The sequence below is a fragment of the Schistocerca gregaria genome, chromosome 1 (assembly GCF_023897955.1).
Source record: "Schistocerca gregaria isolate iqSchGreg1 chromosome 1, iqSchGreg1.2, whole genome shotgun sequence".
In the NCBI taxonomy this organism is placed as follows: Eukaryota; Metazoa; Arthropoda; class Insecta; order Orthoptera; family Acrididae; genus Schistocerca; species Schistocerca gregaria.
Window position 1 is genome coordinate 682,225,971 of NC_064920.1, and position 26,300 is coordinate 682,252,270.

Genomic DNA, 26,300 nt, shown 5'->3' on the forward strand with positions numbered 1-26,300 from the left:
CACATCACTATGGAGCCACAACAGCTTGCACAGTGCATTGTTGACAAATTGTATTCATGGCTTTGTGGGATCTGTGCCACACTCAAAACCTACCATCAGCTCCTACCAACTGAAACTGGGACTCATCAAACCAGGCCACAGTTTTCCAGTCATCTAGGGCCCAACCGAAATAATCACGAGACCAGGAGAGGCACTGCAGGTGATGTCATGCTGTTAGCAATGCCACTGCAAATCCAGTTGTCTGGTGCCATAGCTCTTTAACGCCATATTTTTCACGCTCTCCTATCAGATACATTCGTCATACATCCTCATTGATTTCTGTGGTCTGTTAGCACTGGCAACTTTATGTGAATGCTACTGTTCTTGGTCATTAAATGAAGGCTGTTGGTCACTGTATTGTCTGTGGTGATAGGTAATACATGAAGTCTGGTATTTTCGGCACTCTCTGGACAAGTGTAACTGGAATATTGAATTCCCTAATGATTCTGATGCGTCTAGCTTCAACTATCATTCTGCATTCAAAGTCTGTTTAATTCGTGTCATGCAGCCATAATCACATCAGAAACTTTTCAAATGAATCACCTGAGTGTAAATGACAGCTCACACCAAAGCATATCCCGTGATTTTTGCCCATTCAGTGTATTTAATAACGCCCAAGAAATTTATTTTTATGTCTTCTTCTGCCTTAATGGCTAAATGACTTGTACATCCACCACTGTGGATTGTCTGGGTGTAAAAAAGAGGGGGGGGGGGGGGCACTGATGTATAGCAGCACCAGTAAATTATTGTGTAGGTGTGACATGTTTCAGAGTTTTAGAATGTCTACTATTGTTTGGATTTTTTCTGTTTTCTGTATACTGTTTCAGTGCTCATTTTTGGTGCAAAGGGGTCAGTAAACCTCCAGAAATAATTGTGTCATAATGTTTCCTTTGTTAGAAAATATTTTACAGTAATAGTTTCTTAGGAAATGATGATGCATTGTTGTATGGCAGCTGGATATGGTTATTATTTTGTTGTTTTTATGCAGTACCAGAATCCTGATGCAACAAGAAATGATGTTTATGAATGCTCTAGACCAGTACCGTGGCCTAGGTGCTCACTATGAATCCATTTGGTGAGTTTCAGTGTAAGAACTAAAATATTGACAATTTGATGATAGGTAGTTAATATGGTCTAATATGTTGTTTACGTTGTGCACTCAGTTATTTTACATTCATTAATTCCCTCCATTTCAACGTTCACTCTCACTTACTGTAATATTACAATTATAATGTGTCTAAGTAAGGGAAAGTTCACACATCTGAGTTGCAATACTTGAAATGTGATTTTCATTATATTTGGTTTTTGTTTGTAAATGTGACCATATGTTACCATAAAAAAAAGAATTTTATCGACAGAGCAATTCTGGTGCATGTGCTTACCTGTTGTGACTTACTTGTTCCTGTATGGTGCAACTGTGATGTGATTATTGTTCTATTTTGCATTGGGAAAGCTGAGTAGTATACACAGCTGAGGCAGCTAGTGACAGACTAAAGATAATCATTCATCAAATAGTTGAAGTGTTGAGTCATTGAGAGGTGCATAAACAAGACAGAAAAATTTCACTAGCTCATGGGAGAATCCTTTTCCAGTCTAGAGTCTCTCTCTCTATCTCTCTCTCTCTCTCTCTCTCTCTCTCTCTCTCTCTCTCTCCCCCCATCCCCCTCCCCCCTCCCCCCCTCACACACACACACACACACACACACACACCACACACACACACACACACACACACACACACAGAGAGAGAGAGAGAGAGAGAGAGAGAGAGAGAAGAGAGAGAGAGAGAGAGATACATTGAGCTGGTACAGTGTAGCTGTTTATGTGAGGGTGGGAGGATTCAGTGAGTTGTTACCATCACTCTGAAGCATGTTAATTTTCTTTTTGATATTAGCACTCTTAGTTACTACAATACATTGAACAATTTTAAAATGTTTGACGCAGTTCCTAGTAATAAACTAAAGATCAAATTTTACATCCTATTTCATGCATACTTCTATTGAAATTATCTATAGATACAGATGCTTCGAAATAGTGATACAAAATGCAAAATATCTGTAGACTTGCTGCATGAATTTTAGTTTGTCTTCTTCTCCTTTACTTGCTCTGCAAATAGGACTTTGTTGTTCTTTCCTGCAAACTACAGCATTTATTTCTAGTCCTTAGATCATCATCATTTTTAAGTCCATATTTTCAAAATCGGACACATTCTGTAAAAGATTTCATCATCTTGACTATCAGAAGATTAATCTATATCACTTTTCTTGAAGCCTTGTTTTTATTTTATGTTATTTTTTTCAGATTTAACGTGCTTTAAAATTAGTTTTCAGTTTCTTCCTCTGTCAGGTTTGAAAATTCAAATTCAGCGCTTTTTTTAAATTCTCAGTACTGTTGATTTCTCTTTTTTTCTACCCCTAGTTTTACTATGTGTTGCTGCCTTAGGAATGCACCAGATTTCGTCACCTTCACCATTTCACTTTCAGCATTTCACTTATGCTTACTTATAGGTCTTTGATTTTCTATGGTAAGTCTAGGTCTGCAGCCCAAAACAGCTGGATTTTTGTTTGTTTTGTACTAGGTTCTGTTCAGTTGTGCACTCACTTCAACATGTAAACCACCAACTACAACTTCTAGGTTGTATATTGCTTCTCATGTAAAACTACCTAAACAAATAACTTGCCCATAACAGCCAAAAGATATTGTAAACTTTGCTTCACTGCAAGCTGTTGCCCTCAAATGCCAGGGTTTTCAGTTCCGCTAAGGTGAACTGTTAATAACAGCTTATGAAGCCTTGACTCAACCAGTTACATTAACGTTATTTACACTCCAGTTATTTTCTGTGCTTAAGCCTGGATGTTTTTGGATATTCTAAGCTGTCATGTATCTTTGGAAGTCAGATCATAGTTCACATTTTTTAACATTTACTAAAGATATTGTAACTCTTTCATATGTGACAGAGGGACTAAACTGGCAGTTGATTAAATGGATCATACCTTGGAAATAGTTAACAAGAAAAACATTAACAAAAGTAAAACAAGGATAATGGAATGTAGTCAGCGTAAATCAGCTTATGCAGAAGAAGTTAAATTAAGAAACTGCACATTGAAAGTGGTTATTGAGTTTTGGTATTTGGGCTGTAAAATAACAGAAATTGACAGAAGTATAGAGAATATAAAATGCAGACCATCAATAGGAAGAAAAGCAGTTCTTAAAAAATTAAAATTGTTCAGCTTTGAATATAAATTTAAGTGTTAAGAACTCCTGATAGGTATTTGTGTTGGAATGTTGTTTCTTGTAGATGATAAACATTTAAAACAAGAACGGAACAGAAGCTTTCAAAATGTTGTGTTACAGAAGAATGATGCAGATTAGGTGGGTAGATGAAATAACTAGTGAACAAATTGTTTTACACCACTCATGAATTTTTTGAAGAAGAAAATACTAATTCTAATGTGTACCTATTTTATGTAAACCAATTTACATCAATATTGTAGTTAATGTAGAAATATATGCTCTTGACTTTGTCTTTTGCTGTAATCAGCCGAATGACAATAAAACTTTGTTATTATTATTATCATTATTATTATTATTATTATTATTATTATTATTAGTGAAACAGCCAACCTTATTCGGAGGATGATGAATTTCTTTGAGCATTTCTTCAAAAGTGGAAGACCATGCCGTCTGCATTGCTTTGCTGACTCTCCTCAATTATCAGGCAATTTTCGTAAGACCTGATCTGGATCAGAAGGGATTAGGCCTGTGGCGCGAAATCCACCTTTATGTTTTCCTTGGCATTTGCTGAAATCTTAGTCAGTGTTGGCTTCAGAAGAGATGGGAAATGGTCCCACGAGTGTGTTTCTTCCAATCAGTTAATACAGCTCGCCACGCTGCTTTCATTTGCCTGAAGAAGCTTACATTGAGTGGTTGGAGGACGTGCATGCTATTGGGGGGGGGGGGGGGGGGAGGAGAATGAATGAAATATTGTTCTGCTCACACTCTTCAATAACATGTAAAGACACAAGACTGGATAAGTTGTCTCCAATCATGACTGTTGAACTGTGATTGTAAAGAACCAGTCTTTAAATACTGGCAGGTCAAACCATCCACTTTTGTTCCTATTGAAACATGTTCCTTGTGGTGTACCTTCTTGCCATGTGTCTCACAAATGCTCTGATTTGTAAAGGACGTACGGAGGAAGCAGTTTACCATCAGCACTAGCTGCCATCATTGTTGAGACACTAGATTTTGATGAGTCCATCACTTTTTCAGCATGCTTACTCCCTCATTTTGTAATTATCTGCTGCTTGCCTGGGTCATCTGACATGTTGGTTTCATCATAGTTGATCATGTTGCTAGGTGGGAGATTTTCAAGCTTTGCCTTGATATTGGAGAAAAATATCTTAACAGTCTCTTTGTTCACTTCTGCATGAGCTCATTTAATATTTTCGCTTAAGCGAACATCTTCTGACTGTTGTTTGAGGAATAAATGCACCCATTCCTCTCCTGGCAATTTATTATGAAATTTCTTCTCTTTTTGGCCAGATTTATCAAGGTAGCCTTTAGCTAAATATCTAATATCCAATTTAGTGAAGGGAAATCCCCAATGTGCAGCCCTCAAGATACCTTGCTTCAACATTTCGTCTTCTTCTTCTTTATTTAGCACTGGCTGTCCTCCCAATTTATTTTTTTTCCTTATGTGCTTCCTGCACTTTATTTAGTAGGGTTGATTTAGGTATATCATACAAATCACACGCTTTTCTGTACAATAATTTACCACTGAATATCACGAACAGCTTTATCTAAAAGTTCCGGGTCATAATTACACCACACTGTAGCATATCTCCTGCTCTTATACGTTCTTGCCATTGTCCGAAATCACCCCACACAGTACATAGTTTTACAAAAACCGTCATTATTTCATAACCTTGCACGATAAACTCGACAGACTTGTACAGAAAGTGTCTCAATGCTGTTAGCTTCTGAGCGCATCAACAATTACGGTTACAATAACTTCCCACTCGACGCAACAATAGAAAGTGTCCACTTTACAATAATGCATGGATTTTTAACACTGTGACTGTTCATCAATTGTTCACCTAGGGAAACAATTTACGCATAATAAAAGTTGTGGAAAGCGAAAAATGCAATGTTGCGCTCAAAATAACTGGCGCACGGATGTTAAAATAAGTAACTCTTTATTTCTATGCAGTGGCAAAGAGCAAATAAGCCATACTGTCTGAATTCACCCCGGTGTCCGAAATCACCCCGTTTGATGGTACATAAATTTAAAAGATAGTCATAGTTGCTTGCTTCTCAGCTTTTGAATTTAAATTCCTCAACAGAGTGCAATCGCCGAATGTACATAAGCACTATATTTTCTTCTTGTCTTGTCAAGTCACTTCATAGCAAGTGAGGAGAAGATGGGAGAATCATCACAGTTTTTTTTTATTTTTTTTTTTTTTTTATGATTGTGTTTCCTCTGCGTGGTGGGTGGTCATCTCTGTTCATATCATTAATTATTATCTAGGAACCTGTGATGTTGTTTAAGCAGTGATGAAATTTTTCTTGCATATGATAGACAGTTGAAATTCCTTAGAAACCTTTCAAATACTGTTTTCTATGACAGTCTCATTAAAGTGAAAATTTAACAAAGGTAGAAAAATAATGTCCACAGCATTGAGGAAACTTAAATAAAAAATAATTTCTTTACCATCATCCCTAATCTATTTCATTGGCAATAGGACTTTAATTTCCAAAAGCTTAGAGCTTCAGATGGGGTCCTTCATCTGTGGTGATGCTTCTACTCCTGTAGAGGTTATCTGTGAGCACTACACCATGAACATTCTCATAAACAGTACCCATGTCTTTCCCTGCCTACAAGAGAGTGTGCACTTTATATAGTGCAGTTTCACCTTTTCTCTCTGAAAGGGAACGAAGATCTGTAACTTGTATACTGTTACTTCATTTAAACAAGTCCACACATGAGACTGGAATACATTTGGATTGGTGGTTTATAGTTATAGCACTGACTGGGTAGAAAGATTCATGTAAAATGTATTGGATCCAGGCATTTGAGATCTGTGGAATGCAAGCAAGCCCTCGTATCGTCAGTTGGTGCTCACTGAATATTGTACTATAAGTTTTTGCTACAATCTCATTGGTCATACAGGATTTTTCGACATCTTGAACACTGATCATCCTATCACAAGTCCTCCCGTCATGATGATCAGAAGTGAGGGAGAAGAATCCTTTAACGTTGAATCCAGCTCTTCTCCATTGTGGTTAAATCCTTTAAAATGAAGTTCTGTCTCATAGATCTTAAATCAGTTTTATTTATCATTGATTATCACTAAAACATTAATCTAAATGTACTTTTCTGAAGCTTAATTCTCTCTTAAAGAGTTCTACTTTCATAAGATCATAGTGAATTGAAATGAAATGTCGTGTAGCTAGGGTGGGTGAACCATTCGCCTGGAGGAAGTCTTTTGAGTTGACGCTGCTTCGGCGACTTGCGTGACGATGGGGGTGAGATGATGATGATGATGATGATGATGATGATGATGATGATAACACAACACCGAGTCCCTGAGTGGAGAAAATCTCCGACCTGGCTGGAAATCAAACCCAGGCCCTTGGCATGACATTCCATCGCACTGACCACTCAGCTACCAGGGCAGGCATAAGATGGTTTTCGCCACATTCAAGCTACCTTGGTGTTAAGCTGTAATCTTTCTTTATGTCCTTCACATTATTATTTTTTATGAGCACTGCCTACTTTCAGTTTTTTATTCATCCATACGGTACACTTACATGGACATCATGTCATATCATTATGCAGTGCTGGACTAAGAAAGAAACATGAGCTGTAGTATTAGGTAGTCTTCACAAGGAGCTGGCACATAGAGGCTCCTCCCCTCCCCTCCCCTCCCATCTACTCCCCTCCCCTCCCCTCCCCTTCCCTCCCCTCCCCTCCGCTCCCCTCCCCTCTCACATAACTCATTCTCTTCCTACCATTGTATGGATGGACTTCAGTGGATTCTGGGGACTGTACATACATTTTAAGAATATTTCTTTGACATATGGCTTCAATGCCATGGATTGTATGTCACATGGTCTGCATTGTAAGTTGTCACTGCAAGTGGATATGTTTAATTTTGGAAATTTTATGCATATGCCTTATTTGACTGTCACATGCTCTCACTTCCAGGAGCTATGGCAATCTATCTCATGAAAGTTACTTCATACAATTTTGTCACACACAACTTTGACCAAAAGCTGTCAAACACAATGTTGTTGTCCTTATGACTCAGTACCATTGTTGTTTTGTCTATTTTTAATTCAATTAGAACATAGTGTCAATTACAAAAGAACATTCTTTGCAAAAGAAAGTAAATCTTCTTAACGAAGTATTGGACTATTATGAAGTGGCAAAAGTTAAGATATTAATAAAATAACATAAAAGTTACAATAAGTCTGCTGATGAAAACAAAAAAATAATATCAATAAAGGTACACCATGAGAATTAACATCATTTTATACACGTTAATAATGAAGAAGGGAAGAGGAATATTTGAGCCAAGGGCTATTGCAGTGTTCATCTTCAATGCTTTGGGAAAACTGTGTAAATCGCAAATGATGAAGGCTTCATTACATAAATAAGTTAATCCTGAATCTGCAGTACATGAGCAGTTTTCCTAATTCTCATATTGTTGTAATGAATTATTGTTAAAATAACATAGTGGAGTGGATGTGAAGTAATTTACTAATTGTATTCTACTTCTCCATTCATTATTTTCTATAACACAATTAGGATGACTCAAAAGTATGCCTGCAGTCAGCAGAAATTTACCAGAAGGGAAGTCTTCAGCTTGTGTTTGGAAATCAGTTCTTTGTTACTAACAGCTTTCAACTCTTATGGAAGTATATCAAAACTGAATATTAGATACTACTTCATACTTTAACACTGCTTAAGAATGTACTACATCTACATCTACATCCATACTCCGCAAGCCACCTGACGGTTGGGATTGTTTCTCTTCCTTTTAATTCAGTAAATTGATGCTAATAAAAATAATTTCGAGTGGCTCATTGGTCTGGTGGATGTCTTTCAATCGGACAACATTTTGATGACTTAACTTTTTCCCTAACTTGTCCCAGTAATCCTACTAATAGATGCCACTGTTTCTTCTAAGCAAGCTCATGTTGTCAGAAAAAAATCTTATAAGGAAGTAAATGTACTGCCATGCCACTTTATGAACCCCCACTTCATTAAACAAGTGATATTCACAACCACTGCAAAAAATGCTGATGGCTTACTTTGGTCTAAAAAAACTGACTGATGTGGTGCAGTGATTTAGAAACTGTAGTTACATTTGAGAGAAGGAAGATGCAAATTACTATCCAGATTTAGAATTTCCAGGCTTCCCTAAATCAGTTTGTGAATGCTAGGATAGGCTCATTGGAAAAAAATATATGTGGCTGGTTTTATGCTCCATTCTTGACCCATATGAGCTTGTGCTCCATCTCAGACTGCCCAATTGTCAACATGACACTAATCGACTTTCCTCTTTTGGTGTAAAACTGTTCTGTGTGTCTGTGCTAAGGTGTTCTAAAACAATATTTCATAAGTCATCAAGAAATGATCACTGGTGCTGATAATGTACAATTTTTAATTGCAAAGTGCTGTAACCCTGTATATCATACTTGGATATGCATCGCGGATATGGCTGCCAGCACACCACATTTAAACACTATGCTTTTTGCATTTGTGTGGGCCAGTCATCAGAGGCCACCTGTGACTTGTGTACACATCATGGCACCTGCTGCACCTGGAGCTCTTCCTTCTGTGTGCTCAGTTTCTTTGGCTGTTTCCTCTGTTCTCATGTCTATGGGTGCAGTACTCAAGTCTCTCCTCAAGCAGCAAGAAGCTCTTACACTTACTGTTAGAAATTTGTCTGCCATGGTGACTGTGCAGGCTTCTACATCGCTTGCGTATTCGCCGCCTCTTTCCCCTTACGATGATGTGGCCAAAGACTGGGAAACCCACAAGAAATGGGTTCGGGAAAACTTCCTCATGTTTGGTGTCACAGATGCTAACATGTGTTAGGTTTTTTTTTTTTTTTTTTTTTTGCCCTCTTATTTATCATTTGTTGTGCCACTTAGCCCTGCTCCAAGAACCAGCATCACTTGCATTTGACAAAATGTGTATGTTGTTGTCTAATTATCATTGTAAATGCATGCATGTCATTACACCAAATGGCAAGTTCTGTTGTCATAAACAGCCCCATCAGTCCTATGAGGCTTGGGTGACCAAACTCGCCAGCCACAGTCACAAATGTCAGTTTGTTACTGATGCCCATGATGATTTCTGTGCTCATTCTATGGCCCATGACACCATCATTTGGTTGGCTCTCAATGTCAATATGCACTACAGTGCAAAAATTTGTCATTGACTGAAGTGTTAAATATTGCCCAGTGTTTCAAAATGTCTCGTGCTGCTGAAAATCAGATCAAAGCTAGGTGAGGTGTTTCTGCCGTGGCTCCTGTTCCTAGACATCGGGCATCAGTGAGTTCTTGGGGATGTGCCAGACGATAATAACCACAGCAGTGGCAGTGCTCAGTCCTCCCATCTTGACCATCTTTTGTGCACCATGACAGGGCCAGGTGCTCTAAGTGCTGGGCAACTTGCAGTAACTGTAGAAAAAAAGTGTGTGACATTCCCAGCCTTCTCTTGCAGATATAGACACGGATGTTAATTGTGTGACTCCATTGCGTACAAGTACTAGAAAACTGTTTATTGAAGTGCGAGTGATGGAAAAGTGCTCTGGTTTCATCCACAGGTGCAGCTGTGACATTGCTGAACTCAAACGCGTGTGGACTTTGGATCTCCGGAGTTGTCTTCTGTTACTCGAAGTTTGATGAGTTACTACATGTTCCAGTTTTGGGGCACTTTATGGCTCCTGCTGTCTGTAAATTGGTGGTTTATTCCTTGATTTTTTAGTGGTGGATGATGCATGCCCCAACAACTTGTTTGTCTGGAAGCTTTCAGTGCTTTTGGTTTTTCTAATGTGGATGCAGTACACCTCGCTTCCGACAAGGTCCCTTATCAGCAGTTAGATTCTCTTGTGTACTAAATTCTTGTTTTCTTTTCTTTTGGATTGGGTTGAGCCACTAATTTTATGGCCCACATTACTCAGAAATGTGTAGCACAACCACATTTCTTCCAGGTATACACTATTGCAGTGGCCTTGCATGATCAAGTGAAATCTGAGTTGGACAGACTGATGTCATTGGGGATCATCCAGCCTACTATGTCACATGATTGGTCAACCCATCTTGTGATTGTTAAGAAACTGAATGGTCAGCTTCGCCTCTGTGGTAACTTTTAAGTGTCTGGTAACACTCACTCTATCATTGGCACCCACCATTTGTCCTGTCAGGGCAAGTTACTGGCTAAACTTGCCAGGAGCCAGTGTTTTCCTAAAACTGGTATAAAACTGGTATATCTTAAGCTTATTTACAAGTTCCATTGGATGAGGATTCAAAACAGCTCCTGGTGATTAACACGCCCTTTGGGTTGTACCAATATCAGTACCTCTTGTTTGACGTGGCTAGCGCCTGCAGTTTTTCAGCATTTTTTGGAACTATTGATGATGTCCATTCTGGGGTACATGAGCTGTCTTGATGACGTCATCATGACGGTTGCATCCATATGTGAACACTTACGCATCTTACCCTCATTGTTCCTGGCCTCACTGTCTACAGGTTTGAAGTGGACCTTGGCCAAGTTCCACTTTTTTCAGCCAGCAATTGTGTATTTGGCATTTGAGCTTTCACAGAATGGTGGGTAAAGCTGTCATAGCTATTCTGTGCCCTACAAATGTCAAAGAACACCAAGCACTTTTAGAGAAAATTGTGTACTATCTATCATAAATTCATTCTGAGTACAGGCACATTGGCCCATCCTCTCCACCCCAATTACTCCACAAGGACACTCCTTCTCAGTGGGCAGCAACCTGTGAGCACACTTTCACTCTTTTGAAATCTATATTACATTCTGCTTCTTGTTTTGTTACCTTTTGTCCTTGCCATCTTGTGGTGTTGGCTGCAGACACCTCCCAGTATGGGGCTCAAGGATGTTCTTGCACATTGCTATGAGGATGCTTCTGAATGTCTGATAGCCTATGCATTAAAAACACTTAACTGTGCTCAGCAGCACTACTCCAAAGTTGCAAAGGAAGTGTTTGCTATCGTCTATGCCATCAAAAAATTTAATTTATTTTTGTGTGGGTCTTTATTTCCCCTCATCACAAGCAACAAGCCTTTGGTTTCGTTGGTTAATCCTTCTGCTTCATTGCCGAACAGGGCTGCATATTTCCTGCAGCATTGGGAGTTTTTTCTGTCTCGCTGCAAATATGAAATACATTTTCAGCCTACAACGCAGCCCGCCAACATTGATGTACTGTCCCGGTTCCTGATGGGGCTGGATCCTACTTTTGATTAGGACGAACTCCTTTGTTTTCTCTTAGATGTTGAGGCACAACATGCGGTTGAAGGTCTTCCTATTAGTCTTTCGGATCACAGCTGCTGTTACTGCTGATCCAGTTTTGCCCAGGTTATTAACCTTGTGCAGCATGGTTGACCACACAGGCCCCCAGACAGGTCCTCTGATCTCGTATGTAACTATTTTGCCCTCCGCCACTGCCTGTCAGTGTTTGAAGTTGTTGTTCTCTTAGCTATGGATGTCACCCATGAGTGTGATCCCAGCAGCTCTCCTGCAGTATGTACGTCAGCTCCTACATCAGGAACATTGGTAATTGGTTGTCAATGTCTTCCAAAAATTTTCGTATCTTGTCCTTTGTTCTTTGCCACGTGAGTCCACGGCTGTGCCATTTCCATCCCTACTCACCAGTTCCAGCCCAGAATCTCCTTTAGCTGCTGCCATCATCATCCACGGTACTCACTGCAGACACTGTGGATTTATCATTGGTCATCTCGATGCCTGCATTGGAGGAACACCTTTTTCCCAAGGGAGAGAGTTGTTATAACCTTGTATATCATACCTGGATATGCACTGCACGCATGGCTCCCAGCACACTAGATTCAAACTCTCCACCATCAGTGTCTGTGTGGGTCGGCCACCAGAGGTCGCCTGTAATTTGTGCACATAGCACGGCACATGCTTCATTGTCTGCTGGAACTCGATCACTGTATAAGGACAGCATGGGAGACACTTGTCCTCAGCTGTACTCTACTGCTTTGTATTATTACTATGCTTGTGTTTACTTAAATGTATATTAATAAACTCTTGTCTTTGGTGGCCACACTATTTATCATTCACTATGGCATAAAATGGTTACAATGTTGGGAAGTTGTAAATATTTGTCTTCCATTTCAACTTCCTGGCTATCAAGTTCAGTACATTTGAACATTTTTCACTATATTATTCAGTACTTGATAAGAGTCTCTGACAATTATGCTCATATCATATTCAAAGAATATAGCTTTTAGGGGTATCTGCTATAGTTAAAGCAAGTTATTAATATATGTCAGGAAGATTATTGATCTTAGTATGAAACCATGAAGAACTCCACATGTCACAGTTGAGTATTAAATTATTCCCATTATATGAAAACAGCCCATGTTCCAGAGGAAAAGGTCCTTGTGAAACATCAAACTGAGTCAGATGCTGATGATGTGTTAGTGTAATAACTGTGAGGACTATTATTTGAGGCTGGCTGGTGTGGCCGAGCGGTTCTAGGTGCTTCAGTCTGGAACCACGCGACCGCTACGGTCGCAGGTTCGAATCCTGCCTCAGGCATGGATGTGTGTGATGTCCTTAGGTTAGTTAGGTTTAAGTAGTTCTAAGTTCTAGGGGACTGATGACCTCAGATGTTAAGTCCCATAGTGCTCAGAGCCATTTGAACCATTTGAACTATTATTTGAACCATGAGCCTCATGTTGTGATTTCCATGTCTTCCATAAACAATTAGATCCAATATGTGGAGGTTTGTAAATTGCAAGGCTGTATGCTTCCACTCTTGGCTATATAAGCACATCCTTTTGCCTCTGTATATTTCTGAAGTGTCCAGTGTTAGGTGTTGACCAGGATGTAAAAGTACTGCCATATGATTGTAAATTACATGATATCTTAGTTTGCTATATATCAGGAGCAGCTTGCTGACAATAATGGTGATAATAGTAACTGCTGTGTATTTGGCCGACAGCATGTACATAAAATATGATGTGATGAAATGTAAAGCATGCTGTGTGTCAGTTAATTGTCGAATTAAATTGTTTGAAAATGTTTGTATTAGGAAGGATTTAATTTAGCCAACCTTTTAGTTGCTTCAACCAAAGTGTCTATAATTCTAAAAAAAACTAAGAACATTTGCATATTTCACTGCAGTGTGTGTATATTCTGTGCTTAAGTACACTCTTAAGTACTTTAATAGGATGCACCTGGCTTGTAGCTATTCAGCTCCCCCTTTCTGTCATGATGCTGGTGACACACTGCAACTACAAAAAGCAGTACTGGTCAGTGCTGGGTCCAAGGTGTGCACATCTTGTTCGCTCACATTCTGGAGGTGCTCAATGGAATTGTAAGACGTAATGTAGGGCCTCCGAAGTACAATCATGTCCTTGGTGAGTTCCTTGAACCATACTGATGGACTTCAGCAGTGATGCATTGCCATTCTGAAGGACAGATCACCTGTAGTGTATTGTAGGTGAAAACTGATGCACGTGATTGGACAAAGGGTTGTCTACCTGTGAGAAACAATGGCAGATATATCTGGAGCTGCGTATTCTCCTCAGTGAACATCTTCCACATGGGAAGTCCACTATCTGTCTGAAGAATGTGCTGTTGGTAAGCAGGATGCATTGTCTCCTTATATTTTCAGGGTACTCTCATGCCAACGTCAGCATGTAACACTGTGTACTTTGATTCATGAATCCAGGTAACATCTTTTCATAGTTTGAGGATCCAATAGCAGTGTTTCTATGCTCATGTTAAATCAGCGTTCCCAGTTAATGTAAACAGGTACATATGTAGGATGTGAAATTCTGTATCGCTGTCCATGGGGTTTTGTTAGACATTAATTTAGCAAGTGATTTGTTTGACAGTGACCTATCTACTCTGCTGTTACATTATATGATAGCTTATGATAATCCCTGTCACCAATGCATTGTTGTTCATGGCAGTTTAATCTTGTAGTTGCTGCTTTGTTCGAGTTAAGATTCTCAAGCTACATCCTTGACAAAGTGTCGTGTAAAAAGCGGGTTGCCTGCATGATGTCATCCAGCATGCAACTGTCTTCTCTCTTCCAACATTACCACTTGCATACTTGTAAAACAAATGAAAAATTCAAAATAGGCTGTAATGTGCAATGGCAGCAAATCAATTATAAAGTCCTAAAATGAAGTATGCAGTGTAATGCTAGTGTTATATGCTGTAAGAATACATCTCTGCCCATTTACAGGCTGTTGTTGAGCCAGTTTGTACGAGGGTCATTCAATAACTAAAGGGACAAATTGGTCTGGAGAAAAAAGGATTTACTTTTACAAAACAGTACTTTATTTGCTTTTCAATATAAGCCCCTTGAACATTTGTGGACTTGTTCCAGTGGGCTACTAGCTTTATTCCGGCTGAAAAGAACTCTGTATCTTGATGTTTGAACCAATTTCCCACTATCTTTTTCATGCCCTAATTGTCCTGTAACCTCTTCACATGTAATGCCTCCGTCAGTGCACCAAACAAATGGAAACCACTAGGTGCTAAATCAGAACTGTAAGGGAGATGATGCAGTACTTCACAACCCAGCCCTTTTTGTTGATGGTTTCACAGGTTAGTTGAGCAACATGAGGGCATGTGTTGTCTTGCTGGAGAATCGCACCTCTCCTCTGAGATCCATGTCGTCTCTCTCTCTCTCTCTCTCTCTCTCTCATGGGTGGCTTCACCTTATTTAAAAGCAAATCCGAGTAGTATTGGCTGTTCATTGTATGCTGCTCTTTGAGATAATCACAAAAAACTAGACCTCCAGCAACCCAAAATGCTGTCAACATAACTTTTCTTGCTGATGCTTAGGTTTTGAATTTTTTTTTTTATGGGTGAGTTGGTGTGCTTCCACTCCATGATTTGTCTTTTTGATTGTGGCTCATGATAGTGAACCCAAGTTTCATCACAAGCTAAAATTTTGTTGGGACCCATCTTGCACTTGTTTTGCAGTACTTCAGCTTGTTACAGATAATACTATGAACTGTACCAGTACTAACTTGAACCTTATCAACTATCATTTCCACAGTCACATGGCAGTCAGCATGAATAATGTCATCAATTCGACTTTTCAAGTTAGGGAGTTGAAACTGCAACTGGTCAGCCAGAACGTTGTTCGTCAGTCACTGAGACACGACTATTTTTGAAATTCTCTACCCACTTGTAAAAATTTGCACGATTCATACAATCTTCACCATAAATTTTAGACATTCTACAGTATATATTCATGGGTTTCTCGCTTTCAACAAGTAAAAAAAATGAATAACAGAACATTGCTCAACTAATGTGGACATTTCAAGCAGACTCACCATCTTGAAATGCATTTTTGAGGCTACAAACAAAACAATGCTGATACATCAGCTGATCAGGGCTCATCTCAGTGATACCATTTTAAAGCCATAAAAGCACCAAATGTGCCCTACTAACATTTTTTTCCCCAGACCAATTTGTCTCTTTAATTATTGAATGACCCTCTTAACATAAATTTGTTCAGCCTGTTTTGTTCACTTTGTAATGTACATATTTATTTTTTCCATCAAAGTTCATGATGACTACATTGTGTTCTCTGGCTCTCTCTCTCTTTCTTTCTCTCTGACCCTGCCCAGAAGAGTTTATATGCTCAGAAAGTTAACAGTGCCACTTGCTCGCAAACACTTTATGTGTTTGTTTTATACCACCCATGATTAATATACTCATCATATCTGAAGTAACATGAAATGAACACTAAATGTTCTGTGTTTCCCCCAAAGTGCATGCTACAGAGCATGACAGAATGATGCTATTGGCTGGAGTGTTACATTGTAGACTGCCTGTTGTCACTGCACATTGTTGTGCAATATGTGTAAAAAAAGATTTCATAGAAATGTGTTCATCAAGGTAGAAATATAAGAGCAACATTAAACCAGGCTATAATCCATGTGTGCTTAAAAAATTAACTTATGAGAAATGCCAAATAAGTGATTAGTTCCAGAGTCCTGTATAGTGTCAACTTGTGCAGTGTTTGCTGCACCTAGTGCAGTGTTTCCATTTCAGTGCTCAGGCTGTGCGCAGCTCTGACTAGTGAAGGAACACCCTCATTCTGGACAGACAATGTTAAATTGGCCATATGTCACAGATGAGCAATTCTTGTTGGGAGGGTGGGATACACATGTGGCCAGCAGATTGATGAGTGACCACAGTCTCCTTTAATGAATGTACTTTGAGTGGTTTCAGTGGAAGAAAATCTGGTGACATACACATTTTACAGTGACATGGCAGAAATAGCTTGGCTTCCTCAAAATGAAAAGTTGCTTTGAACTTAATACATTGGGAGTAATTGAACTGAAAAACTAAATCAAGCATTTGAACACTTTCAGTTTAATTATGTAGTTTAGTTGAATGTAACACCTGTAGCATGTCTTATCAGATAATTGTCTAGTAATAGAGGATACTGAGATTGGGCTGCTTATCTGATTTATGTCTGTCGATGTCTTTTTGAATGAAAATGATTAAATTTTGCACCAGATTTCTGTAAATGCTTAGGCCCTTGTTCTCTAATGATTCCTCTGTTACATTCCACTGATTAGAACAAATTTCACTGTAATTATGTTAGTGTCTGGTGTAAAGGGAGTCTCTATTCTCATAGGGAATCTACCTTAGACCACTTCATTTTGTATCAATAATCAATGCCTTGCATTGCACAGTTAAAATATGTGATGAACCACAGTGGAGATTAAATGTGTAAGACATGTTGACATGTTGAAATCTCTCATCTGTGACAACATACAACCGTTTTACTAAATCAGGTTTGATGTTGATGCATGCAGCTCGGCTAATTGTGACATTATGAATACCTTTGCCAGTATGACCTTCATATCCTTGGAATTTTTTAGTGGAAAATATCATACATTGCCGTTTCCACCTGTACATTTAAAGAAAAATGAGGGTAATATAATGGTGGCCCATGTACTTATTTGTTCAGCCTTCTATGGTGAATTCAATACTCTCCCCCCCCCCCCCCCCCCCCCTAGTGCTGACAATTCTGCAGTCAAATCTTATGATTGTGCCTCTTGCAATTATTATTTCAGTGCCTAGCACTTGTTGTGGGGGTAAGAGTAGCATTTTTTTTGCACTGACACATCCAAAAAAAGCACCAACATTTTCGGCAGCCTTTACCACATTGATTAGTCATCTCCCTTCAGTGGTGTAAATAACTGCCAGTCTGGTGCATGGAATTCAACAGGTGTCCCTGTAATTCTCTTTTTCTCTTGTGATAATGATATAGAATATCTGTGGGACATAAAAAAAAGGCAGTAACTGCAAGATTGCAAAAATTTTCCTTAAACATATGTTTACTAAAGATGCTCTGAAGTATCTTAGTTTGTACTCAGGCTGTTGCACTGCTATTGCTCCCCAGACTTTCACATCTGTGCTTTAACAAATGTTTCATACCATTTACTGCACCTCACTAATCAGACAAATACACCAAAGTATTTATCTCGTACAAGATCCATAGATTTCAATATGTTGTGCATCATTAATGTAATTGTATTTGTCTTCAGTTAATGCCAGTTTCTATCTTTTCACTGATTGAATCACTACTTTCTTTAATTGGCACCTAGAGATATATACAGAGATGTAAGTATTAATTACAGAATTCCATGGAGGTGATCATTAGCCCACTCAGATATGTGTAAGAACATTTTGTTTTTGCAGTGTCTGCATAGGTACTATTCCCAAATGTGTTGCAGGCTGCAGTACTGTACACAGGGCACTTCTTCAATCCCTGTGTTTGCTGCGTGAATCTCTCATCACAAAACCCTTATGTACTATTGTAAAACATTTGTATTACGGCTCAGGTACAGAGCTCAATGAAAAACAACACACTGAAATGTGGTAGGACTCTGTTTTCATGGTTTGGCAGCTACCCAGCCTCCAGTGATGATAGGAAAGGGTTCTCGGTGGGACAGTGAAAAACTACATGAAATACTGCCGCTAAGCAGACGTTTATTTGTCTTGTCCTATAAGATAGCTGCATATATCCCTTTTGCTTTGTTAGAATTTAAGTTCCTTAAAATAGATTTTTTCAGACATAAAAATAACCAAAGGGATTTTAGCCAATGAAAGTGGTATGTATTGTGGTAAACCACATTTTTCTTTGAAATAACCTTTGCAAAGTGTTCTGACATTACAAAACTTTTTTTATGCACCATTTTTTTATTTAGTTTTTAGTGTGATAGTCAGCTGCTTCTGTTTTTGTTGTTGTTGTTTACTGTGATGACAGTTTGCTTTGATGTTCTATAGTTGAGTCGGCGTAAGTTGACCCATGACAGTTGCAGTGGGCTGTGTGCAGCAGCTTTGTAGACCTACCTCAATGAATAATGTAACGTGATTTTGTAAACATCTCTTATGGCAGTGCCCCAGTGTTGTCAAGGTGCTGTAGATGGCTACTGTTTTTGCCTGCAGCCATTATCACTTTGCAGTTCAAGGTTGGCAACAGCCCTGCAAGCTGTTAGGGATCTCCTAATCTCCTTACACCGTCTCGACCATAGGCTCCATTCTGGTTTTACCTTACTAACCATACATCCTTCACTGTTGGTTGCATTTGATTTGTCTGTGTTTTAAATGTACCATCATTACTCAGGTGTTGTGCATGTTTCAAATGTGACTTTACGTTTTCCCCATAAAAAGTGTTCCTGATGTGATTTTGTGTGTAAATTGAAGACGAAGAGGTGAAGAAAGGAAAGGAAAGGGAGGGGATCACTGCTTTCAGCTGCATCAGGATATTATGCAGAATCAGTGGTGACGAGTGAAAATGTGTACCAGACTGGTATTTGAGCCCAGGATCTGTGTAGTGGTTAATGCACCTACTTGGTAAGCAGAAGATCCTGGGATCAAATACCAGTCTGGTACACATTTTCACTCATCGCCGCTGACTCCGCGTAATGTCCCGATGCAGCTGACAGCAGAGATTACCTTTCCTTTCCTTTCCTTTCCTTTCCTTTCCTTTCCTTTCCTTTCCTCCCCTCTCCACCTTCAATTTACATATAATGTTTATTAGCTGCAGATTCTGCATGATGTCTGTTTGGGACACGTCCGAGAGAACAGACACCACCCATTCGTATAACATACATGATATGGTTTTGACAGTTGATAACAAGCAGTATATATTTTTTTCTGTAATGTATGTGAAAAAGTTTCTTAATTGAACTTAAGAAGACTCAGGTAGGATATATGTTTTGTTAATCCCAGGAAAAGTTGTACTGATTCTCAGGAAAAACACACAGTTCTGCTAACAACCATCTCTCATGATACGTTGAGCTCCATTCTTCTTTCCTTTCCTCTGTCACACTGTAGCTCCAACAGTCTAATGCAGTAATAATTATTATACTGCCAAACATAAATTAAGGGTAAAGGTGATAAAATGTATCGTAAAAAAGGTAGGAAATCCTGGGCAAATGGTTTATTTGTAACAGAATGATCATTGCTTCTTAAGAGAAAACTGGTCGAATAAACGTTTCAGTTAGTGTGTATAAACAATACATATTGAAGAGGCACATGCAAAGATAACCACAAATTGCATTCACCTCTGACAGACAATTATTCCAAAAAAACCTTATGGATATCACTGCCTCATTACATGCTGTTTACAGATGCTAAACAGTTCATTTCTTGTGTGTGTTCATTACATGTGGAAAGATCTTTGTTGCTCATTTAATGACTATGGAGAGAAGGGAAAGAGCCTTTACAAAGAACGTATTACCTTTTCATTGAAGGGTTAGGAGTGATGGCCCTGCTTGCCACTCCGTGCTCCTTCAACTATAGTTTGATTGAAAGAGCTCTTTGTGGTACTATCTTGTTGTATCATTTTTCCTATTCATTCTTAGGTGAAACTGATGACATGGCAGTGCATTCATGTCATATATTTCTTCCAGTTATACCAGGTGGGTGATAAGATTGCCCAGGTTCTCATTTGAGACGACTAAATCTAGAATCGTGCTCTCATGAAAATTAAGGATCATCTGGTAGATTGACTGCCAAAGCTCTTGAGTCCAATACACAAATGCTCAGTTCCATTGTCAATAATCTCTTCTGTGTGCTGGGTAAGGAACACACAATTACATAAATGCATACGTGAACATATTTGGGATCAAGAGGAATATTTGATCTGAGTCATCATCTTTGAGCACTAACATAATGTTAAAGGCTGTTTTAACATCACCTTTTTGTGTATGTATAAACAGTTTTGTTGTTAAGTGGCAAAGCCAAAGAATGTGAAAGCAGAATAATGGTGCTGTGCTGATAGACCAATCTGTAGTTTGGCCTGAGGTCTAGGTTAATTTGGAAAGTGACAGTTTGGTTGTGAGTTAAAAAAAAAAAAAGAAAACTGGTTGTGGTGACAGACTGATCTTTTGATTAGATTGTTTGAAAAAAATTGCCATTGATATCATATTATAGTCACCATGTTGTTTACGGCGTTTGTCGCTTGTTTCCTTTGTCACTGGCCAAAGTTGGCAACTTGCATTAAATATTCCTCTTTATCCTGTATTTGTTATACAGAGTGCCTGACAGTAAGCATAATGCCAAGACATCATTGGTTTGATATGACATACCAATTTCCTAGAGCACTTATACAACTGTGTCATTCAATGTATGCCCAAAATTTTGTACAGTTAATATACCCTACACCCCATTACATCATACAAACGCCTTAAAAAGGACAAAACAGGCACATACTACTGTTATGATTGACACCGACATTGTTGTATTGCTAGTCTGTAAATCGTTCTGGACATCTGCGTCTCAATGAAATGGGATATATTAAATCTGAAATCCATCTTCACATTTAAATCAGATATCCTTTATCTAAATGGTTGTGTTAAACAACATTTGATACAATTTCCTTCCCCATGATTCTTCTGCCTATAATTTTGTGATAGCATAAACTGACAGCAGTGATGTAGGGGAAAATGAGAACATTGTGGAGAACAGAACACACTAGAATGAGATAGGAAGTCAGAATGAATGGAGACTGGAGGTAGGAAAGAAGGTAAAAATAATTAATTTCTTGTTGAGCGTGAGGATGAACATCTCAGCAACAATTTCACAGCTGTTGTAATGATTTTAAAGAAAATGTCAGTATCAGTTGCACTTTTTTTATTTAAAACCATGACAGTTTCAGCCTCAAGGCTATTACCTAGTGGTATCTGTCATGTGTCCTGTGTCCTCCCACGAAGTCTGACATATAAAATGGGCTCTTTGCTGGGTTGTGAAGGTACGAGGTGTGTCTGCTGGCTGCCGAGTCATCCTCTGCCTTGTGGCGTCACGCAGATGCGGTATTGAGGGACATGTGACCAGCACACCCAGCCTTTATACAACTTTCCAGATCATGAAACCCCAACTGCTCTGCCAAGCGGTTCCTCAGTTGGCATCACAAGGTGGAGTTCACCCCATACCAGTCCTCCCACCAAGGAAAAAATCCTTCCTATACTGACCACTTAGCTACTGAGGCAGACCAAGCATGAGATACACCACTAGATAAATCACCTCGTGGTTTTAAATAAAAAGAAAAATGCAACTGGTGCATACATTTTCTTCAAAATAAAAAAAAAAATTAATATGCCATATTCCTAAGCACTTGATTTCTAATGCAGTAGGGTTAGTGCAACAGCTTTTAAAGAATTACTGACTAGAAAGTAATTGACATGCTTTTTGTATTCTTCATACCAACATAAGACACTTACAGATAGGCTTACCATGTAGAAAAGGTGTGTTTTCATCAGCTGTAGTAAGTGAAAAATAGCAACTACTGCCTCAATATTCAAATAATTTCATTTCTCAGGTGTGCTTGATATGACCAGCTCCTTTGGTTCAGGGTAAACACTACTGGGTGCCCAGTCAATAGCGACAACTTGGGTTTAACAATTTGTCAAGTTTATGTTAAATTTACAGCATTTGGAGAGCTTTAGTTTTTACTGAGATAAGACATAACTGTAAAATATATTTCCACATTAATCATTTCCTTTGAATTGCATAAAACTGTAAATGCATTCTAATAATTGTGTTACTGACATTGAATTTCAGTCCATTAAACCAAGCATGTAGATAGAAAGACACTTTCAAACTAGAGAGATTGTGACACCCTAGTTGAAGCAAGCTGTTGACTGGCCACACTTTCTCAAATACAACTAAATTTTTTTTAGTATGCACTACATGTCTCATAAGCATTCTATACAGTTTTCATGTGAATGTTGTCTGGCTTGTCAAGGAAGAGCTGTGAATGTTAGACTGCATTTTGATTGTAGTCTGTATCTTAGATGGGATTTGCACTAACTCATCTGTAGTTGCTGGATTTCCATTTTTCCCCTAAGATCTGGTTTGGCTGTAGAATTTTTAGCTTAATTTTTTGATAACCTTTTTCAGTACTGTGCATAATATATATTTTTCTGTAGTCTTCAATGATGGATCACAAATGGAGCTGTTTAACCTGCAAGGAACAATCCCTGTAAATTACAAGGGTGAGTTTATAACAACAGTAAGTTGCATGGAACACAATTGTTGCCTGTTTCGTTCTGTAATGTGATTTTAACATTTTTCATTTCATTACTAATTAATAGAAAAAAAGAAAAGGTCCTCTTCTCTTGGGAAGGAGAAAACTCACTCATCTGCGCAGGTATGTCTAATTATAAGATATTTAATATTGCTTACTCCGCCTTTCTCATAGAATGTCTACTGTGCAGAGTAGCTTTTGTCCTTCTGACTTAACAGTGCGTGTGTGGGGGGACAACTGTTGTACAAAGCTGATGACTGTCTCTTTAACCCAAATATCAGTTTTTTTCGTCGGTTTTATGAGTGTCTTTCAAAAGAAACTTCCAGTAAATTTGATTTTGTTGTTAGACAGAAACCAGCCATTATATGTGATGTGCATTGCTTGGATTTCAACCATGTGCTCTTCTGTCTGTTGTCTGGCATCTACACCTACTAGGAAACATGATAATCAGTGTGTGGGATTATAGACTTTCCCAGCATTTACTATTGATGAGAAGGTCTTGGGTCTCCAGCCGTATTGTAGTGTTAAGATGCCGCGACATTTTGATACTTCTCATACTCATCATCTTTGCCAGAAGTTGAAGAGTATGACACTCATTGAAGTGTACACAGTATATTCTCAACACTGCTGCCTGGCTGGAGACTCTAAAGCTTCTCAGTAGCATGATAATTAGTTCCTATTATCCCAAAAAAAATTTTTAGTATTTCCCTAACATTGTTTCTGTTTTCCTCTGAGTCTTCATGTTCATTATATGAAACAGAAAATCATTCCAAATGTAACAAAAGAAAATTGGAGGAGGGAGGTGGGCAAATTAAGTGGTTCGTAGTGGCCAGAAAATCATCCGAATGAAACAAAAGAAAATTGAAGAAGGGAGATGGACAAATTAAGTGGTTCATAGTGGCTAAAATGCAACTGTCTAACTTTTTCAAATACTTGCATATTTATTAGGGATTTGGGCATGGGCTAGTACATTTAACACACAAACCTACCCATTGTGTTCACACTGCACATTTTTCGAAATGGAGAATTATGATTCACACTGTTCTACAAATTTTCAAAAGTTGAATGTTATGGTGAAGAAAATTATCAGGAACTTCTTTACAATGCCGAGTTGCACCCAATACCTGGAATTCTCAGGGAAATTTATTTTTCAAGTTTGGGTAGCCACCCTGTCCTCATTTTTGTGAATGTTCCTTTTGCATTAGTGGCATATAGCAGAGGAATGAAAAGAAATTTGTTTCAATTTTGTAAAAGTACTGCTTTATCACTTTGCTCTCTGTAATGCAGACATAGGACATCACAGTGTGCCCTTATTTAAATTACCACTTCTTGGGTGGGGAATGTACCACAGAAAATTGTACGCATCTTTTAGTGGAAAGAGTGAGGCAACTGATAAATGATTGGAGTATGCTTTAAAATAGAAAGAGCACTTTCATTCAAATTAATTTATCCATAAGCATTAAAGTAAAAAACTTTTCATTGTGTGCTGTTTTTTTAAACATTCTTTGGGGTGCTCTGCTTTTTTCGTCGAATTGTTTACAAATGAATCACTGTCATCATCAAAATCATTGTCATTCTTATTTTCACATAGAGATTGTTCTAGAAGTGCTACACTCTCCCCCTCAGAAAGTTCTGTTTGTAAAGGGCTAGCTACTTTGTACTGGCTAACCTTGAATGTAACTGTTAGAACCTTTCTCTCAACACAACTGCTACAGTTAGACACTGAGTTTGCAGAGGTATCCCAATATGGCAGTACTATGCAGCATTGATGCTTAGTACAGTCAGATTCAAGAATGGAGCACACGTAAGCAATGAAAAATTCTGCCGAAGGAGGCTTGGCATTGGAGTGGAAAACAAAATTCAAAATCTTGCGTGCCACTTGCCATTGGCGTGGAAAAGGTTAAGACCTGTCTTCAAATCATCGATGAACAGTCACTGTTGATCAGACCAAGTAGGTCTTACAGAATGTTAAGCACCTTGAGTTTTAAAAAATTGCTCAAATTCTTTATTTCTAGTGCAAAATGCCGCTTTCACAGAGTTGTGCAGCTACTTCCACTGCTGTAAGTGTGATGCCAACAGTTTTGCCTTATTTTTAGGGAGTTCTAATCACTGATGAGGTCTTTGAGCTCCCCTAATGCCTTGTGATCCGAGGATGGTTTGCTTGCAAAGAAGTTCGCATGTCTTGAAGATGGTGGCAGTTCATCTTCGTATTCAGTTATGAAAGCGTGGTTCACAGAAGAATTTTCTGCGGGTTCAGAACAGGAAGTTCTTTGTGATGAGGTACTAAGGTGAATTACAGAGGGTATATTAGGGTACACAATCATAGATTTTATTTGTTTATAAGGTGAACCATACAGAAATAAGTCAGTAGTGTATTTGTTGGGCTCCCTCCAAATCATTGGGACTCCAAATGCCATATGATGCCCTTTACTATTCATCCATGCCCATATTGGACAAACATGTAATGCAACATACATGCAGTGCCCATTTTTAATCCTGGTTCGCTATCTTACAGCCAAAATACAAGACCAATGCCATTTTTATGTAAAACGTAACTGAACGCTTTCTAGAAGCAAATGTTACTTTACTGCAAATATAGCAGAAGTTATCTATATTATTTATGAGACTTATTTTACTTTCCTGTATGTAGTAGATTGTCAGCTAGAAGTACATCGCAATACAATTATCTTGGAAGCAATTAGAGACACGCCAAAACAAGACAACCTTAAATAATACTTGCCACAATGCTCTTGTCCAGCCCCAGACTGCTGAACGTGTGATGGCCAAGTGCACAGATGTACCCAGTTACATGGTGATACCTTTCCTATGAAAATGATAATATGCTTAGGTAGTGAAACAGATTGCTTATATATGGGATTCAATGTTTTTTGATGAAAGAGCATAATTACAGACAATGGCTGTTATTCAAAAACTAGAGCTAACATGCAAATTGGAATGTCTGTTTTAAATTCAGGGATACCAAATTAACAAAGTTTAGCTCATTTCATTTCCATAACGTGTTGTGTGTAGAACAGTGTCATTGTTCAGAGTAATATTATTCAGGACCCCAGTATGTATTCTGTTTGGTCTTCAAGGATATATGGCATTTTGCATGATGGGTGTGTATTGCACTCATGGTTTGTAGTGTGCCAGTTGCCAAAGTATCTAGAGTTTCTCTTCCATGTCGAGTCCTGCTTTTATGCACTGTTTGCATTTAAAACAGCTTTGTATTGCTTTTTTTCCGCATTTGTTCCATTGAGGGTAACATAATACTATTAAGATGGCCTCAAGTTAAAGTTGGTAGCAGTACTAGTAATGTTTTTGAAAATACAATAATAATAATTTACAATATTAGGAAAAGGATAGATTGCTACTCACCATAAAGGTGACTCGTTGAATTGGTGACAAGCACAACGAAAAGACTGTTACACATTATAGCTTTTGGCCAAAGCCTTC

The 26,300-nt window shown here is 38.5% G+C and overlaps 1 protein-coding gene across 6 annotated transcripts in view; it reads left to right on the forward strand.

The window, feature by feature from the left end:
- Nucleotides 1-26,300, forward strand: part of LOC126363457 (tumor susceptibility gene 101 protein) — a 126,471-nt gene that overhangs the window by 17,838 nt on the left and 82,333 nt on the right. For 3 of the 6 annotated variants that reach the window (XM_050007968.1, XM_050007963.1, XM_050007964.1), the window contains exons 3-4: nt 1,028-1,114; nt 22,747-22,812. In XM_050007968.1, coding sequence (XP_049863925.1) covers nt 1,102-1,114; nt 22,747-22,812 — 79 coding nt within the window. In that variant the 5' untranslated portion in view covers nt 1,028-1,101. Of the gene's footprint in view, nt 1-1,027; nt 1,115-22,707; nt 22,813-26,300 lie in introns of those variants that run through there. The other 3 variants (XM_050007969.1, XM_050007967.1, XM_050007970.1) reach the window with 2 other exon arrangements.